Below are 19,544 nucleotides of genomic sequence, written 5' to 3' on the forward strand. Positions count from 1 at the left end.
GTGAATGAGGACAGTGAAGCAGGAAATGTTGGAGACTGAGGCTAGAGGGGTTAAGCGGGAGCCAACTCATGTAGCCTGGGCTTACTTAAGGAGCTTAGACTTAACCTTACAGGGGAGTGGCTTCAAACTGGGCTCAACAAAGCCCCTTAGGCTTTGGAAGAGGGCATGGGAGGCCAACTGGGTGTCACAGCTTCGGTTCTGACGTCTATTTCAATGGGGCCAGCTCAGTTAAGCTTTATCCCTCTGCTGCTCTTCTCAGTTGCTTAGTCGTGTTCTACTCTTTATGAGTCCTCTGTCCATGGGATTTTACAGGCAAGAATACTGGAGTGGATTGCCATTCCCTTCTCCAGGGAATATTCCTGACCCAGGGATGGAACTCGAGTCTCTTGAGTCTCCTGCATTGGCAGGCAGAGTCTTTACCACTAGCACCACATAGGAAGCCTCCTAACCATTATCCTATCATAAGCAAAATAGTTCCCTGACCTAAAGGTGTTGGGTATTGATCAAAATCTTACATGTAAGGGGGATGGAGAGGGTATCTTTGGCTTGGAAAGCATGAATCCTGAATAGTTTAAGCCAACTGCTCTGAAGACAGATCACAAGATGAGTTACTATTTCCCCAGAGCCTGTAATAGTCTGGTTCACATCCAGTGAGTACCTTGCACAAAGACTAGGTTTTCCATCACAGAAGACGGAATCTTCTGTGATCATTACTTTCCACCAAGTTCAAAAAACCTGTGGGTTTGTCACCACAATTTAAGATCTATCCTTTATATTGCACCAAGAAAAACACTGTATTTGCTTCCTTTCCTAAATTCAATCGTGGGAAAAAACTGAATTAAGCACTTACAGCTCTTAAGGCAGATGTCAGTTTATTTGGGAGGCAGTAGGAAGAGGAGGAAAGACTTCTTGTCTCCTTTCCCTTCTCCCCCTTCCCCCCCACCCCCATTATAGGTCTCCAGGTCCAAGTAAGACTCAAGTAACTGGCAGGCGCTACAGCTCCTTTTGGATGGAAGCCTCACTCTTCTGAGAACCATGAGTTCCCCTTCAGAGGAAGCTGGAGTAAGAACAAGTAACTCTTGCTGCTAAACTGCTAAGTCACTTCAGTCGTGTCCGACTCTGTGCGACCCCGTGGACAGCAGCCTACCAGGCTCCTCTGTCCATGGGGTTTTCCAGGCAAGAGTACTGGAGTGGGTTGCCACTGCCTTCTCCGGAACTCTTACTGAGGGCTTAACATGATCTGGGTACTGTAACTGTGGGCTTCCCTGGTGGCTCGGAGAGTAAAGAATCTGCCCATGATGGGGAGACTCGGGTTCAATCCCTGAGTCGGGAAGATTTCCCTGGACAAGGGAATGGCTATCCATTCCAGTATTCTTGCCTGGAGAATTCCATGGACAGAGGAGCCTGGTGGGCTACAATCCGTGGGGTCACAAAGAGTCAGGCCTGACTTAGAGACTAACATTACTAGTACTACTATTAACTTATTTAATCGTTACAACAAAGCTAAGAGATAGGTACAGGATGATCCTCATTTTATGTATAAGGAAATTCAGGTCTAGAAGTTAAGTAACTTAACTTGTTCAAGATGCCTCAGTGGTATATGGCAGGGCTAGGATTCAGATTCAGACAATAGCCTCCTGTTACGTGCCCTGACAATGACTGAGCTAAAACACCTCCTTACAGAGAGCCTTGTGATGTAAAGGGTATAAAAAGCCAACACCAGAAAGCCTAGCCTGGGACCTGGGGTTGGCCTTTTTTGGGGCTGCTCTGGGCCTTCTTGCGGCATGGGCTTTTCTCTAGTGGTGGCGAGTGGAGGCTACTGTCTAGTCGCAGCGCATGGGCTTTTCACTGCGGTGCCTTCTCCCTTTCAGTCAGTGGTTGCAGCTCCAGGGCTCTAGAAGTGAAGAGAAGTCGCTCAGTCGTGTTCAACTCTTTGCGACCCCGTGGACTGTAGCCTCCCAGGCTCTTCCGTCCATGGGATTCTCCAGGCAAGAATTATTATTTTGCTCAGGGAGGACACTATAAGTAGACATTCTTGGGGCTTTTAGCTACTAAGGAAACCCAGATCTTTAATGCATTCTCAAATAGTACATTCTGAGTGTGGAACGTACAATCCACACTTAGTACAATCTAGTACAATCTCAGTGTGGAAAGTTACATGCTCAACATGACTCTTGCCTTTCCTCTCCTGAGGGAAAACTTTGATTAGGATTTAGAATTATTCTCTACGCTACTTATTTGCTTAAAAAGTTTAAACACACAGCTCTAGGTGTTGGGGAGCCAATGAATTGCGAAATTTGCTTTTTAGATAATTTCAGCTACAGCAATGAAGATGAAAGATGAATTTAAGAGGTGCATGACCGAAGCCTAGGGGATGAAAGGCCATTATAACAGACAAGGGGAAAGGTTAAAATGATGAATGCAGGCAAGGGCAGCAAGCAATCAGAGGAGGGGGAAGGTTTTTTTTTTAATTTAGGAAGTCAAGAGGTAAAACTTGGTAATTTCACTGATTATCCTCCATTTGCTACAGAACCATTTTCTACCTTTCTTTGTCCTTCTCTGTGCCCTGGAGGGTGACTGACTCTCTGGACTGTGTCATCTAAGATTCCTTACTAGCTCCCTTTGGATTGGGTTCTGCTAGTAGGAGGCATCAATAAGAGATTGGTAGGTAGGGGGAGAAAAAGGTCAGGGAATTCTCTCCTCTGCTGACGGCGATACTTCCGGTTAGGTGGCCTCTCTTCCATACTTACAACTCTTTCTGGGTTTGGGTAATGTAGTCCTCTCCTTCTGCTTCTTCAGGACAAAGGATGGCAGTAGCTTCCAGGTATTGCTGGTCTCTGGACACCTCACAAGCTTTGCTGATTCCCTGAACCTCCCTGACCTCTGTCAACAGTCCTTTGATTAAACTCTGTTTAATTGATAAGCCCTCTGAGTTTGCTCCTGCTGGGACCTGGACTAGTCATGATTGATGGGGAAGAGGGAGAGGAGTGCAAAGAGTCGAGGTGACTCCCACATTTAGCTTTTTCCTCTAAGTGGATTTTTAGCATTTTTATGAATGCTTTGTCAGGACATACTCTATTCAGATTACTTGGAATCCATCTCTGGCACCAACATTTTGGTTGGTATTTCCAGCAGGAGACTCAGGCAGATTCTCCAGAACCAAGCATGGTTGATACATGGATTTTCTCTTTCACTGCCTCTGGACACTGTTGTCACACTACTAAAGGCCCCTGTACACTCAGATTTTCAATTCAGCATTGGTTTTGCCATTGTTAGTTTTACATCTAACTTTGAGTTCAAGATTTTGAAATGTACAGGGAGCAGTTAGAAAGGGTTATGTAAACAACAGCAACAAGAACTACAGTAAAAGCTTTTTGAAAAATGGAAGAAACTGGGAATATTTAGTGAGAATCCATTTATGCAAATTTTAATAGCCAAGCAGTTATACTATGGCTGCAGTGTTTCGTTGATTCAATTATAAAATTTTCTCTCCAACAAATAATTCAATATGATGAACATTTTGTTTTTCATCATACAACAATCACTTCAACTCCAAAGAATTTAGTTGGCTCTTCACAATTCTTGTTAAGCCATAAACAGATTATTTCCCACTCCCCAAACTGCCTTTATGCCTATACTGCCTACACCACGTACTTCAAACACACCAGCAACCCTATAGAAGCCTTCCCCAAGGAACGGGAGACTGAGATGAACTGGGAGAGTAAGACTGACATCTATGCACTGCTGCTGTGCTGCTGCTAAGTCGCTTCAGTCGTGTTCGACTCTGTGCGATCCCACAGATAGCAGCCCACCAGGCTCCCCCGTCCCTGGGATTCTCCAGGCAAGAACACTGGAGTGGGTTGCCATTTCCTTCTCCAGTGCATGCAAGTGAAAAGTGAAAGCGAAGTCACTCAGTTGTGTCTGACTCTTGGTAACCCCGTGGACTGCAGCCTACCAGGCTCCTCTGTCCATGGGATTTTCCAGGCAAGAGTACTGGAGCGGGGTGCCATTCATTGCCTTCTCCGATCTATACATTACCATATGTAAAACAGATAGCTTTCAGGAAGCCAGTGCACAGTACAAGGAGTTCAGTTCGGTGCCCTGTCTCGGAGGTGTGGGATGGGGGTGGTTGGGAGGGAGGTTCAAGAGGGAGCAGATATATGTATATAGACATAGTTGATTCGCTTCAGTTTACAGCAGAAACTAACACAACATTGTAAAGCAATTATACTCCAGTTTCAAAAAAGAAGACAACCTGCCCCATACCCTGCATTCCTGGTATGCACATTAGCCTCTCCAGGGAGCTCTTAAAAAGACTCATTCCCAGACTCCACTCCAGGCCAATTAAATCAGCATCTTTGGAAATGAGGCCCAGGTGTGGGTATTGTTTAAAAGCTGCCAAAATGACCCTAAAATGCGCAGAGCTGAAAACAAGACTCCAAATCATAGAACATACAAGATCGTGCGAAAAACATACGAGTCTCCTCTGAAGATATAAACCCAAGATACCTTGTGTCCAGTAAACTGTTTAATCCCTTGTTAATGAAGTTCCTGTGAGCTTTCTTCCCCCTGTTAACCTTCAACTGCTGCACACTGGAAAGCTGAGAGCCCTTCAGTTGGTTTTGCTTCCTTGTTTGGCATATGTGGTTTGTTGACAAGCTGCCTAGAACATGGTGAAAGATAACCACAATTAAACCTGCTTCTGAGTCAGCAGTGGTTTTCCCCATCAGTGAGGTTTTTCTTAGAACCTTAAAAGAGGGTGCAAAAAAGAACATATAAATGAAGGAATCAGACTCTTAAGAGTCGTTAAAGATTACAGTTTTGGTTGGAGAGGAGGAAGGCTATTGTGAACAAAGGAATGATGCTTTCAATATTTTCAAAGAAACTTTTGACTAAGAACCAAGAAGTAAAATGTACATTGTGCATATGATTCTCATCATACTTCAGGGTTCTTTGTGATCAAACATAGATAGTTCTTTCAAACTATGTTTCACAGTTCTTTCAGTTCTTTCAAAACAACTGAAAAGTAATTTCAATAAATATAGTTAGCCTTCAATAAACATATATAGCCTTGAGGAATTCTAAGTCTCATGAATGAGGTAATAAAGGAAGAAAAAATAGTACTTGAAGTATATTTTCTATCTCAGTTTCTTGTGGTGAGCAAATGCCCCATGCTATTTGCGTCAGTTCCATTTCTTTCAACTGACTTTCCCTAGTGTCTAAGAGAGTGTCTGAGTTAAAGATAAACCACAAAGAAACGCAAATAACCTGTGATTTCTCTATCTAGAACACTCAGTGTAAGTTAGACTTCAGTTCAGTTTAGTTCAGTCGCTCAGTCCACAGCACGCCAGGCCTCCCGGTCCATCACCAACTCCCAGAGTCCACCCAAACCCATGTCCATTGAGTCAGTGATGCCATCCAGCCATCTCATCCTTTGTCGTCCCCTTCTTCTCCTGCCTCCAGTGCCTCCCAGAATCAAGAGTCAACTCTTCGCATGAGGTGGCCAACATATTGGAGTTTCAGCTTCAGCATCAGTCCTTCCAATGAACACCCAGGACTGATCTCCTTTAGGATGGACTGGTTGGCTCTCCTTGCAGTCCAAGGGACTCTCAAGAGTCTTCTCCAACACCACAGTTCAAAAGCATCAATTCTTCAGTGCTCAGCTTTCTTCACAGCCCAACTCTCACATCCATACGTGACCACTGGAAAAACCATAGCTTTGACTAGATGGACCTTTGTTGGCCAAGTAACGTCTCTGCTTTTCAATATGCTATCTAGGTTGGTCATAACTTTCCTTCCAAGGAGTAAGCGTCTTAGTAGCTCAGAAAGTTATCTGAGGTTTTTCAGAAGGGACAGGAAGCATCCTTAGCTTTTTTTTTTTTTTTTGGCAGTAGTCACTGCCCACAGGTTGATACTATAGGAGATGACGAAACAACTGAAGTTGGCTTTTTTCTTTTCTGCCCTTTCTCACTTCCTGTCAAGTTTTCCCTCCATCTCAACCTATATTGACTTGGTAATAATATGTCCACTTTGAGTTTCATGTGGTCTAAATGTTTTAAGTAGTTTGGTTATCTTAACAAGCCAAACAGACCAAAAAAACAAAACAAAGCAAAACAAGAGAAAAGAAATCTTGCCCTGTGGAATGGGAAAGCATACCCTGGGGTACAAGATCATCTATAAAATGAAGTACTGTCTAATTCAGCAGAAGCAGGGACTCACGGAGCTGACAGAATGATAAAGTCTAAAGTGATTCCCCCAAACCAAAATCTCTGAAGAGAACGGTTAGGAGGTCTCCTTCTGCTTTCTGGAGAGAGAGTCCAGCCAATTACATTTGACTTTTTTTTTTTTTTTACCTGTGACACTTTTCTTAGTTTTAGCAATCATTTTTAAGCTTCAAGCGCTCTTTTTTAAAATTAATTTTTTGGCCGTGCTGTGTCTTTGTTGCTGCAAGTGGGCTTTCTCTAGCTGTGGTGAGTGGGGGTTACTCTGTAGTGGTGGTGCAAGAGCTTCTCATCATGATGGCTTCTCCTGTTGCAGAGCACGGGCTCTAGAGCATGGTCCCAGTAGTCTATTACAATGGTCTCTTAAAAGATATGAGTTGTCTAGACTTCTGATCAAATGCTCAAAGGTATTAGTGATCTAATTTTTAATAACCCAGCTACGTTTTAAATGAGTCTATATAAGAGTAATAATGCATAGCATTAAATATATATTATATACATAACGCTGATACATATACCATCTCATGTGATGGTCCAGTCCATCTTGTGTGCAAAGTAGAAGCAGCTTTGTTAGGTCTTTTTTCAAATGCTCTTAAGGAATGGTTCTTGAATGGGCCAGGAAGGACCAAGCTTGGACCAGAATGTACTTTTTTTTTCAGTTTAGTAGTCTTCTCATCTTCTACATCCTACTGGGACAAAAGAGCCCTTAGCATTTCAGTTGCATGAAGTGATGAAGGAAAAAAATGTTCACATACTGAGGTATGGGGAAGTCCTTCTTGCTTATACATGATTTAACTTGAACTTTGTGCTAAACAGAACAGCCTGCTTTCCGGCCTATTTAAACATACATTGTACATTTGCTGTAACCATTAAAGAAAAGGGGCCATGTCCAGAGGAAAAATGTCCATTTTAAAATAGAAATGCCTCTCTCTTCCTGGAACGTCAATGGTCAGTATTTGTACTCTATCGATTATAAGGCTCCCTTCCCCGAGCACAAGGCCATACTGATTCACTGTGTATGTGCTGCTCTGTCTCTTTTGAAACCTGAAAGAATGCAGCTCTGTCATGTTTGATACTCTTTGTTCTGACAATATATAAAACTGTCCTGAAACCATGTTTCCATGAAACAGTTCCTCAGAGCTATCCAACAGCCTGTTTCCCAGGCAGTTAATTCTGTTTGGTTCAAAAGAAAATCTCCTCTATTCTTATTATAGATCAGTTACTGATGATTCCCCCATATACTGAAATACAGTTCAATCTTAAATTTAGTACAGAAAGTAGCAATTGAGATTGAGAGAGAAATAAGGACTTTAAATGGTTGGTAAAGTCTTAAAGTGCAAAACCGAGGAGTGGGGTGATGTAGTTTCCACCAAAATTTAAAAAAAAATCTAATTTCTTACTTTGAGCCAGACTCTGTCAGGTACACAGTTAAAAAATTATTAAAAATAATCCTGTCCTTGAGGCATTTTCTGACTACCACAGCAAGCCACAATCTAGTGACCCGGATTTTGAAGAATTGATTGGAATTTACCTGTGTGCTGTGAGGAAGGGTGGTTCAGAAAACCAGGTCAAAAGAGAAGGCAAAAAGGCAGGTAAATGATGTGTTTCTGAGAACTGGAGTCCCCAAAGTCTGTCAGTTTGACATGCAAAATGTTTCCTTTTTTTGTTCCTTAAGTAATCATTCACCATCTGCATGTATGAAACTAGGGAAAAGAATGACTTTTTTCAGCTGTAATTCCTATACATCACCCCCTCCGTTTAGGATGGATGTGAAAGTTGGACTATAAAGCAAGCTGAGCGCCAAAGAATTGATGCTTTTGAACTGTGGTGTTGGAGAAGACTCTTGAGAGTCCCTTGAGCTGCAAGGAGATCCAAACAGCCCATCCTAAAGATCAGTCCTGGATGTTCATTGGAAGAACTGATGTTGAAGCTGAAACTCCAATACTTTGGCCACCTGATGCGGAGAGCTGACTCATTTGAAAAGACCCTGATGCTGGGAAAGATTGAGGGCAGGAGGAGAAGGGGACGACATAGAATGAGATGGTTGGATGGCATCACCAACTCAATGGACGTGAGTTTGGGTAGGCTCCGGGAGTTGGTGATGGACAGGGAGGCCTGGCGTGCTGCAGTCCATAGGGTCGCACGACTGAGCGAATAAACTGAAGTGAACTGATTCCCTCAGGTTTAAAAGTTCTGAATTTACCCCTTAGGGTCCATACTTGAATGCAGAAAAACTTTTAAAATGTAATAACGTACCCAGTATACAGCAGTGATAACCCCGAAGAGTTGAGATAAATCCTAAGTTCGTTTTAGAGAAAACTGAACAGGAAGCCAGGGACTCGAATTTGAGCCCTGCCTGTGTGTGATTTTCTTGGGCAAGTACCATCTCAGGATATCCCTCCCAGTCTGTAAAATGAGAATAATCCAGAGGTATACTTCACAGGGTTCTGTGAGGGATGATTTTTAAAACGTCGGTGAAAGCATTTCCTCTACCCTATTTGGGGTGCTTTTGCTATTTCCGAGTTATTTTCACTTTCGCCACTTCGCGATCTGGTGATTACAACTCAAATGCCTTACACATCACCATAAACGCCTGACTGCTCTCCTCATACGTTATCACCTCCCTCGCAGGAAGGTGCAGCTTCGGCTTGGTTGGGTCGGCCGAGTTTGGGTGTCCCAGCTGAAGTTACACACTCCTGACGTCAGAAAACAGGGAGAAAGCTATTATTGTTTCTCGTCAGACGCCCGAACAAGAAAGAAATTATTAACGAAGGTCCCCTAAGCGCACGCGCGGTGGACGCCTCGCGCCTTATCGCCTAAACGGGGGAGGGGGCGACGTGCTCACGTCGGGCGTGCTGACGTTAGCGCAGCGTGCGCCGCCAGCCAATGGGACCCCGCCCCTCCTGCGCTTCTGCCTGGCGAAGGTGGGCGAGCTTGTGGTGGCCCGGGAATAGGTTACCTGCGCAGGTTCTGGCGCTCCGGTTAGTTACGTGGAAGTGGTGTCACCGAGACTGTTTGCTCCTTCCGTTTACCAGAGCATCTTCCCTTTGGTGATAGTGGCGCAGGTTTCGGCCGGTGACTCTGTCATGCCGAACTCGCGGCCCAGGCCCCGCCGGGGCGCCGGGAGTGGCGCCGGGGCACCTGGGCGGGACGAGCTGGTGTCGCGGTCCTTGCAGAGCGCAGAGCATTGCCTGGGTTCCCAGGACTTCGGCACCGCCTATGCCCACTACCTCCTCGTGCTCAGCCTGGCGCCGGAGCTGAAAGATGATGTGAAGGTGAGGAGGGCCCTTCTCTCGCAGGTCGATCCTCTGTTCTGTATAAGTAAATGAATACGTAGGTAGTTGGAGGAGGGAGTGTGGTCTCTAAGTGCCTGGTGGTTGTTATTATTGTTTACTGTTTACCGTTGACTCTTTTATTCGCAACCACACCAGCCTATTAGAAAATATTGTTTGGTGACCCTCGAAATTTACATCCAGAATCGTATTTCTTTTCACCACCTTCTTTTTTACTACCCTGATTCAAGCCTCAATCATCTCCTGTTGACTTTTGCAGTACGCTTTGGCTCGGGAGACTAGACTGTCTTCTGCAACACAGCCAACGTGAGCACTTCATAACAAAAGCCGGATGGTGTCATTCCTCTATTTCAAAACTTTCACTTCATTCAAATTCCAAAGGTTATTGCACAGGAGGCCTTCCTGCCCCAGGACATTTGCACTTGTCTTTCCTTTCTACTCTTGGGTGGAGAGAATGCTAAATTAAAATTGGAATTTGCCTGAAGTAATCATTTGGTGATGCATTCTTTTAAGTTTCAATTATTAGATTATTTGTGAGAGTTACTCTGTTGAAGTTCTGTATGTTCCTCCCCCCCCACCCCCCCAGGTTATTTTAGAAAAATTTCGAAAAATGATTTAGCTTAATTTTGCATTCAGTTTTCAACCTGAAGCTACTTCGCTTTATTTCATGCAAGGTTTCTCAACCTCAAGACTGTTGATATTTTGGATAGGATCCTAGAATCCCCAGCTTCTTCCCAATAGATGTCAATTTTATATAGACATTTGTAGTTCACAAAAACTTAGTGTAAATTTCAGGACCAGCTAGCCTCAAGGAGGAGAAAGTGTTACCTTGAGATTGAGTTTGCTCTTCTAGGTAGGCAGATGTAAAATAATGGATCTGTCCAAGTGCTTTTTTCCTCAGTGCTTTGTTCCTTAGTTTCCTCTGGTAAAACAGGGACAGTGTGTATTACAAATATATATAAAGTTTGTATTTCAATTCCTGATGTTCAGTAGGGCTAAGTAACTAGCTCTATTTCCTGTAAAACAAAGCCCCATATTTCTTTTCATGGGCCTCTGTGAAAGATCTATTTCTTTAGTCTTATTTCCTTCTACTTCCCATCCTCACACTTCAGCCACACCAAGCTCCTTACCTATGAATTCCCCAGTCCATTTAGTATAATCTGTGTTTTTTTTTCTCCCACATAGAGTCTTCATCCTATCCTCGTCTCTCTAGTGAATTCTATTAAAATTCTGTTTCAGGTTTAACTCTCCTGTGGAAAATATGTGAAGATGATATAAATGTTGTCAGTAATAAAGCTGGAATGACTGCAGGCTTCTCTGTCTGCACTGGTTTGCAGCGTGGAGAATGTTGGGAGGGAGATGTGACTGGAGTGAGGGTGTCTGTGGGAAGGCAATTGCTATTGTTGCACAAGTGGTCATAAGGCCCACATTGTATTGGGTGCAAAGGGCCATGAAGTATGAGTGAAAAGCCCCCAACAGTGTGGGGAGAGGTGGTGATAGATTTAAAGATAATGAGAGAGAATTGGCTGGGTTTGAAATTAATTGTTTTGGAGTTAAGGTAGCATTATAAGGTGACTTAATGGCCTGAGGTTGGGTGGTGCCTTAACCTTTGTGAGAAGAATGTTATGGGTTCAGTTTAGAACATTTTGAATTTTTTTCAAAATTGAATGTTGAATTTTTCTCTGGGAGGCCTCTGTCGGGATAGGAACAGGATTGATGTACAGTGCTCTTCTCTGAGCACTGGTCAGGAAATGTTTGGGTTGAGCTGAGTTTGAGATTGGGTAGAGGTACAGCCCCTGGTTGAGATGACTACTAGGGAGTGGTATCTGTGGGCCTGAGGTTCAGAAGAGAGGGTCTTGATTTGAGATATAGATGTGGCATCCATCAACATGTAGGTGATGCCTTGGGGATGAATGAGAAGAAAAGAGGGTCAAGGCCTTACTCCTAAACATAGGAATCCTCAAAAAAAGGGGTCAGTGGAGAATGTGATGTGGAGGCCAAGTCTGGAGAGAGTTTGGAGAGTGGTCAAACTGTCTTAATTTTGCCTTTTACTACCATGTAGATGATAAAATTTACTCATTTATGCATTTGTTTATTCTGCAAACAGGGTCTATTAAAGCCAAATAAGACTTCAGGTGATTTTCAATTGTCATTAAGTTTTATTTTCTGTGGACTCTTCAACCCGTGTTGAATATTCTTTCATCATTTATGTTGTTGACTGATTTATGTTCTCTTTTGTGAAGGAAACTTTTCAGTATACGCTCTTCAGATGGGCTGAAGAACTCGATGCTCTCAGTCGAACACAAGACCTACTTGGCTGCTATGAGCAAGCCTTGGAACTGTTTCCTGATGATGAAGTGATTTGCAACAGTATGGGGGAGCATCTCTTCAGGTATGCAGTGGTTTCAGTATTACAAGTTCAGAACTACTCTGGATCTGTCTGGATTGGATAAATGTATAGTACAGTAATTTGAGCAGGGAAAGTTTACTCCAAAGAATTATTAACTTTAAAGGGATCAGACTAGAGAGTTGGCTAGTGAGAAGTAAAGAGAACTCAAAAGCATATAGGAGTATTAGATACATTATATAATAATTTTACATCATATACTGTGTAATAGCTGCTGCCCTTGGGGCCGAGATCAGGTATCCATGAAAGAGTTCCTTTCCCTGGGTTGAGATATACAGACCTTTTTGGAGAGGACATAGCCTGATTCCCAGGGTGGCAGAGAAGTCACTGTGGTCCCTTGCTCGGGAAACTTCTTGTAAACCTGTTCTCCAGAGCTTCCTGGAAACTTGCCATTTCCTTTCGTAAGAGTGCCATTCACTGTTTGGGTTCTAGAATGTTTTTTTTGCTTATACCATAAATGAATAGTCTGATTCCGTTTCTTTAAAATTGGTGGAATGCTTAGAGGTGCTTGCAAGGAAGTATGAGAATGAAAGGGTTCTACTAACTCAGTTCTCTTCATCGTGTGGACCATACACTAGTGTGGTGTGTAAATTACCAGTCAGCTCAACATTCAGAAAACTAAGATCATGGCATCCAGTCCCATCACTTCATGGCAAATAGATGGGGAAACAGTGGAAACAGTGGCTAACTTTATTTTTCTGGACTCCAAAATCACTGCAGATGGTGATTGCAGCCATGAAATTAAAAGACACTTACTCCTTGGAAGGAAAGTTATGACCAACCTAGATCGCATATTAAAAAGCAGAGACGTTACTTTCAACAAAGGTCCGTCTAGTCAAGGCTGTTTTTCCAGTAGTCATGTATGGATGTGAGAGTTGGACCATAAAGAAAGCTGAGCGCTGAAGAATTGATGCTTTTGAACTGTGGTATTGGAGAAGACTCTTGAGAGTCCCTTGGACTTCAAGGAGATCCCACCAGTCTGTCCTAAAGGAGATGAGTCCTGGGTGTTCATTGGAAGGACTGATTTTGAAGCGGAAACTCCAATACTTTGGCCACCTGATGCGGAGAGCTGACTCGTTGGAAAAGACCCTGATGCTGGGAAAGATTGAGGGCAGGAGGAGAAGGGGACAACAGAGGATGAGATGGTTAGATGGCATCACCGACTCAATGGACATGGGTTTGGGTGGACTCTGGGAGTTGGTGATGGACAGGGAGGCCTGGCCTGCTGCGGTTCATGGGGTCGCAAAGAGTCAGACATGACTGAGCGTCTGAACTGAACTGAACAGTGAGGTATAAAAATAGAAATTGTGAGTAAACATTTAGAAGTTTGAATAGCAGTTTGCAGTAAATCCAAGCACGTGGTTGGGTAACCCACTCGTTGAGGAGAGTATGGGCCACTGTGAAATCTGGTATGGGAGCTACACAGCGGCTAACTCTGTGCAGTACAAGTGTATTGGTCTACAGATGGGGAGCTATTTTACAAAGAGAGGGAGTTTTTGGATGGTTTAAGAAGCAGGGTGGTTTGATAGTTTTTTCCTTCTGTCTTTTATTGTTGATTTGCTCACATATAATTCAGTAGTAATTTTTTGGTGACTCACCTTTGATGTTTTTTCCTTTGGACACAATGACTCTCTTTTTGCAGTCATATTCACTTAGTTATTTTTAATTAAAATATATACTTTTAGTAACAAGTACAACAAAATATATAATTTTAGTAACAAGTGTAAATTGGTCTGGCTGCAAATATGGCTAACTCTTGATGACCGTTCTGCTCAGTTGAAAGCACAGTAGAGAGGCTAGCCATAGGCATTAGTATCTTTTACAGTGGAAGTGGTTTTTAGAATCCTGGTGTTCTAGAAAGTTGCTTAAATGGACGATGACTAGGAGAGCTTCTACTACACGATAGTAGAGTAGTATTTCATAGTCAGGTTCCTTGTTAGTGTCCTGGAATGCATAAATATAATAGGGATTCAGAAAGGAGAGAAGTAAATGAGACCCACAGTCCTCACCGAAGGCTTCCCAAGGAGACGACACTCTCGTTGGGTAGGATTTGGGGTGCTGGAGAGGGGTTCTCAGGCTAGATGAGTGACATGAACCAAGGCATTGATGGTGTAGAGTTGAATGTTTCATTTGTCATTTTTCATTCTAGAATGGGCTTTAGAGATGAAGCAGCTGGGTATTTTCATAAAGCAGTGAAGCTAAACCCTGATTTCAATGATGCAAAGGAGAATTTTTATCGTGTTGCAAACTGGTTGGTGGAACGCTGGCACTTTATCATGCTTAATGACACCAAAAGGAATACGATTTATAACGCAGCAATCCAAAAGGCAGTGTGTTCGGGCTCCAAAAGTGTTTTGGATATTGGAGCAGGAACTGGAATACTAAGGTTTGTTGGAACGGTGTTTTAATTATGTATAGATGTATACTAATGTAAATTAAAGATTTTATCAAATGTGGAAAATTTTGACAGTGAAATTTAAAAATAGAGATTATTTCTCATAATCTTGTTATGATTATTCATGCAACTATTATTATTGTCATTTCACTATAACTTACTTTATTAAGAATTTGACATAGCCACCAAGAAACATTCAGAGTTATTGAGATTTTGCATAATGCTTTTACGAGTAGGTTTTACATTAACATTCTGATTGAGTCTAGTTTTTAAAAGTCTGTTAGCATTCTGCATGACAGTTGTCTTAGTAAGGTGGATGTTATGATTCATTGTCTTATTTGTTTCTTGGAGAGAATATTAGCTCATTTTTTTCCCAAATGTAGAGTGAATAATGTTGGTGGTAAAGAATAAAAGGAAAACCCCACATTTCATAATTTCACTGAAATTTGAAAACAGTAGATTATTTTTTTGATGGAGCACTTTTTCCCCTTGCAGCATGTTTGCTAGGAAAGCTGGAGCACATTCTGTGTATGCCTGTGAGTTATCCAAGACCATGTATGAACTGGCCTGTGATGTAGTGGCAGCAAACAAGATGGAAGAAGGGGTCAAACTCTTGCACATGAAGTCGCTTGACATAAAAATTCCAAAACACATTCCTGAAAGGTATTACGCCATGAACTAATTTTGCTGTTTATACTCCAATATTTTATTTCTTAAGAATTAAGATATTCACATTTCTAGCTTCTAGTCCAAATAGAAATACTGAAACCTTTATATTGTAAAGGTACAGATATAGGATAGTTCAGCATAAGATGGATTTTCATAATAAGGTCATATTCTTGACAAGATTTAAAGATCTTGAGAAAAATATGCAGCAAGGGATTTAATCAATAAACTTCAGCTTTAGCAGGTTACTTTATCTTTGTTCATTCTAGTATTTTAGTTGTGAAAATGGATCATACCTCCTATATGGTCCATAGCTGTTTAAAAATTGTAAACATAATGCGTGAGTAGATTAAGCTTGATGGACTTAATCACATTCGGTGTTAATATTCTTGGCTAAAATGAAAGCTTTGGAAGCATCAGTTGTCAATGTATTTTCACTTCCCTACTTCAATTGCTTTGAATATTATGTCGTAAGTCTCAGCTTTTTAGTGTTATTCGTTTTGATCCATATCACAAGGGGATGGAATTTTAGAGCTAGAGGGGATTTAAACATTGTCTGGTCCAACAAACTATCATTCTTAGGCACAGTTTCCTCTGTGTAGCGCTCGTGTTACTACTTCCCCTGGGTCGTCTCTCTTTCCATCTCACTGAGATTCAGTTCACGTTGAAATGGGGCCTGTTTACACTCTGTCATACGTGGGACTATGATTTTGAAAAGTCTTCTTCCGTGTATGTATAAGAATATTTAGATTGGCATGATGGTTACGCTTTTCAGTTGTCTCTGGCTTTGTTTTCGTGAAGTCCTGTTGGATTGTTTAGGCAGGTATTAAATACATTTTATAGAATTAGTATCCTCAATTGTCTTAGACTGATCAGGCTGCTGTTAACAAAATACCACAGACTAGGTGGCTGGAACTACAGACGTGTATCTTCTCACAGCTCTGGAGGCTGGAAGTCCATGATTGTGGGTGCTGGCAGATTTGGTTTCCGGCAGGAGCTCTCTTCCTGGCTTTACAGATGGCCGTCCTGCTCTGTCCTTAAGTGGCCTTTCCTCCATAGCTGCGAGGAGAGAGAGATCACTGCTGTGATCACTTCCACTTTTATTAGGACACAGGTCCCATCGGATTAGGACATGACCTCATTGAACCTTAAATAACCTCGTAAAGATCTATCTCCAAATACAATCATACTGGGGGTTAGAGCTTCAGTGTGATTTTTGGTCAGTACCCAATTCAGTACATAGTGTGAATCAAAGTTTCATTACTGTAATCCACTTTTTTCTCACACATAGTATTATAGAAAGGATGTAGTACATAGTGTGAATCAAAGTTTCATTACTGTAATCCACTTTTTTCTCACACATAGTATTATAGAAAGGATGTATTGGATTTGAATGAAGAGATATGGTTATAATAATAATAATTTGTTGTTTAGTCACTGAGTTGTGTCCAACTCTTTGCAACCCTGTGGACTGTAGCCTGCTAGGGTCCTCTCTCCTTGGGGTTTCTTAGGCAAGAATACTGGAGCGGGTTGCCATTTCCTTTTCCAGAGGGTCTGCCCACCCAATGATCGAAATCATGTCTCCCGCATTGCAGGCGGATTCTTTACTGCTGAGCCACCAGTGAAGCCCAATAATAATAACTAATAATGATTTATTTTTACCTTGGGCAAATCTAGAGACTTGGAGATATCAGATGATTTGAGATGCTTTTTGCATTCTAAATATATGCAGTCATAAATACTGAAAATCTTGTGTATGTATATACAATACTGGGTTTAGGCACAGTGCCATATTGTGCTTCAGTCGTGTCCAGCTGAAGTTGTAGCCCCATGGATCACAGCCTGCCAGGCTCCTCTGTCCATGGGATTCTCCAGGCAAGAATACTGGAGTGGGTTGCCATTCCCTTCTCCAGTGGATCTTCCCGACCCAGGGATTGAACCTACATGTCTTACTTTTAACCTGCATTGGCAAGTGGTTCTTAACCGCTAGTGCCACCTGGGAAGCTCATGGGCACAGTAGAGGATACTAAAGTTGCTTTCTGTTATCAAGGCAGCTGTAGTCAAGATAGGAAGATAGGATTATTCTTGAAAATATCTTTTTCTTGTAACCACAGAAATGAATGATACTGGCAGTGAATACTAAAGAAGTTCGACAAAGGGAGAGATTTTTTTTGGTGTGTTTTTGAGTGGATTTTCTAGAAAGAATGGACAGAGACCAGAACCCTGTGGGTTAGGCTTTGGTGAAAACTCCAGGTGTGGGTAAAGCACGAGAGGTGACAGGAGAGGGACAATGAACATATAAGAGATAAACACGGATAATGGAAGTGGAGGGAGGGCTTGGAGGGGTAGGCTTTCTCACTGCACTACCTGTTGTCTGTAGGGAGTCACTGATAGTAGAAAGTATTTTCATAGAATATTGGGGATAGATGTCCAGTTACTCAGGGTTAAGGAGGGGGACTGGTAAAAGTAATGGATATGAACAAATCCTTAGGGTTTAGGCAGTGAAAGAATAACCCAGGAGGCAGCGGGTAAAGTGAAGGTTGTCTGTGACCCCTACTGTCCCCGCCAGGAAGCTGCTAGTGGAGAACAGAGGAGCCTTAGAGGAACATTAGAGTTCCTTAGGATTCAAGGGTAGATGTTAAACATGAAATGTATGAGAAAATTTTATATTTGTGCTGTCTATAATATATTCTTCCTTCTCTCAGCTTTGACATCTTTTACATAAATAGCATGATATTTTACTTACATATATCTTTAAAAAATCATTCTATAGAGTGTCCCTAGTTGTAACAGAAACTGTCGATGCAGGTTTATTTGGAGAAGGAATTGTGGAGAGTTTGATTCATGCATGGGAGCATTTACTTTTGCAGCCAAAGGTAAGCAGCATGAAAACACTTAAATTTGATTAAGAATTCATTATTCAGTAGATGGCTCATTGAGCCGCTAGCATAATTGCAAAGCAATAGGAGATGCGTCTCACTATTGAGGTACATACTATTTAGCTGGCAAGAAATCCGTGCGAAGAAAAAACATTTAATAACATAATGCAGTGTATTCTTGTGTGCCCAAATGGGGTATACAGGCAAAAAATACTCCAGGAAGGAGTTCTTAGCAATTGAGATTATGTGATGAAGGGATTGACTCTGGAATTCTTGAGTGAGGTTGAGAAATGGAAATATTTTGAGCTTTACAGCTTCACTGCTCATATTGTATATATGGCAAATTTACCAAAAGGGAATGTAGTGGGTTAACTGGTATGTTATGATTTTAAGATACCACTTGGACCTAGGCTGGACATAATTGACTCTTATAATTGCCAAGTTGTATTTTACATTGAAATCCTCTACTTTTGGCCCGTAAACTGTAGCTTTCATGTATATATTGATATATGGATTATGAAAGAAAGGATTTTAACATGTAATAAGAATCGACTACTTACAGAAAATTATTTGGATTTAAAATAGCTAATGAAAGGTTGAAAGAAGAGCAGTTTGTTTTTCGAGTAGGTAATGGTGATTTTGGCCTCTTCAGTAAAGTCATACTCAAAGATCTTTTCTTGTGTGCAAACTTAGAGGCTTCTAGCTCCCACCTCCCTCCCTCCCTTTCTTCCTACTAGTACTTAAAAAAAGAAAAAAATTTATACGTATATATACACACACATGCACGTATATATGATATATGTATACTTACACATATATATTCATATATATATATAAATGGAAATAAACTTTGTAAAGGAAAAAAAACCTTAATCTGCTTATCATTAACTGTTGTTTTTCTAAGCTTTCTGATAAATTTTCATAGCTTGCCGTCATACACACATATTTTGACAAAAATATTTTGACATCAGTGTAGCAGAGTATAATTTTTACTGTTATATTTTTAGACCAAAGGTGAAAACGGTAATTGTGAAAAATATGGGAAAGTTATACCAGCAAGTGCTGTTATATTTGGGATGGCAGTAGAATGTGCAGAGATAAGAAGACATCATAGGTAAGTGATTATTTAAATAGTAAATATTAAAAAATATTTCAGTAATTTTGAGGAGTTGCCTGTACTTAAAAGGTTATTTAGTGGACATTCGGATGAGAATGTATCATCTTCTGACCTTTAAATTCATGATATTTATTCCAGTCTTAATTTAATTTTTGCCTTTAAAACTTTCTTCAAAAATAAGACTCTTGGATTAACAATCAGCTTTCAATTTCCTAGTGGAAAATTTAATTTTGATACAACATAGTATCCTTTTGATGTGTGATAGATTCCTGCCGGGGTCCAGCCCCGGTGGATCCAGGGTGATTCGAAGGTGGGGGGACGGAGTCGGCGTCTTTGGAAAAATACATATTTAATCACAGATATAGAGAGATTAGAAATGGATAGTGTTGTAGGAAGATTAGTGGAGAAAAGGAGGCTGAATAATTTGGATTACGTGGAATAGCATCCATGCTCCAGATGGGAATTCAGCCAGAAAAACGGGAGCAAGAAAGAAGCGAAATGGGGGAATCAGTCTTTCCAGAAACTGATCCGATTTCTTTATTTTTGGGTTTGCTTATATACCTTTT

At 41.5% G+C, this 19,544-nt stretch overlaps 1 protein-coding gene and 1 long non-coding RNA gene across 2 annotated transcripts in view; one reads left to right on the plus strand and one right to left on the minus strand.

Annotated features, from left to right (window-relative positions):
• The window catches only part of LOC105602721 (uncharacterized), a 35,937-nt gene extending 31,342 nt beyond the window's left edge, over nucleotides 1-4,595 (minus strand). The window contains exon 1 of the long non-coding RNA XR_003591975.2: nucleotides 4,510-4,595. This is a non-coding gene — a long non-coding RNA (uncharacterized LOC105602721). The remainder of the gene's footprint in view (nucleotides 1-4,509) is intronic.
• Nucleotides 4,596-9,128: 4,533 nt separating this feature from the next.
• The window catches only part of PRMT9 (protein arginine methyltransferase 9), a 37,445-nt gene continuing 27,029 nt past the window's right edge, over nucleotides 9,129-19,544 (plus strand). Inside the window, exons 1-6 of the mRNA XM_012097392.3 lie at nucleotides 9,129-9,496; nucleotides 11,758-11,906; nucleotides 14,071-14,307; nucleotides 14,812-14,979; nucleotides 17,756-17,858; nucleotides 18,869-18,975. Of these exons, the coding sequence (XP_011952782.3) occupies nucleotides 9,308-9,496; nucleotides 11,758-11,906; nucleotides 14,071-14,307; nucleotides 14,812-14,979; nucleotides 17,756-17,858; nucleotides 18,869-18,975 (953 nt within the window). The 5' untranslated portion in view covers nucleotides 9,129-9,307. The remainder of the gene's footprint in view (nucleotides 9,497-11,757; nucleotides 11,907-14,070; nucleotides 14,308-14,811; nucleotides 14,980-17,755; nucleotides 17,859-18,868; nucleotides 18,976-19,544) is intronic.

Source organism: Ovis aries, chromosome 17 (genome assembly GCF_016772045.2).
Source record: "Ovis aries strain OAR_USU_Benz2616 breed Rambouillet chromosome 17, ARS-UI_Ramb_v3.0, whole genome shotgun sequence".
In the NCBI taxonomy this organism is placed as follows: Eukaryota; Metazoa; Chordata; class Mammalia; order Artiodactyla; family Bovidae; genus Ovis; species Ovis aries.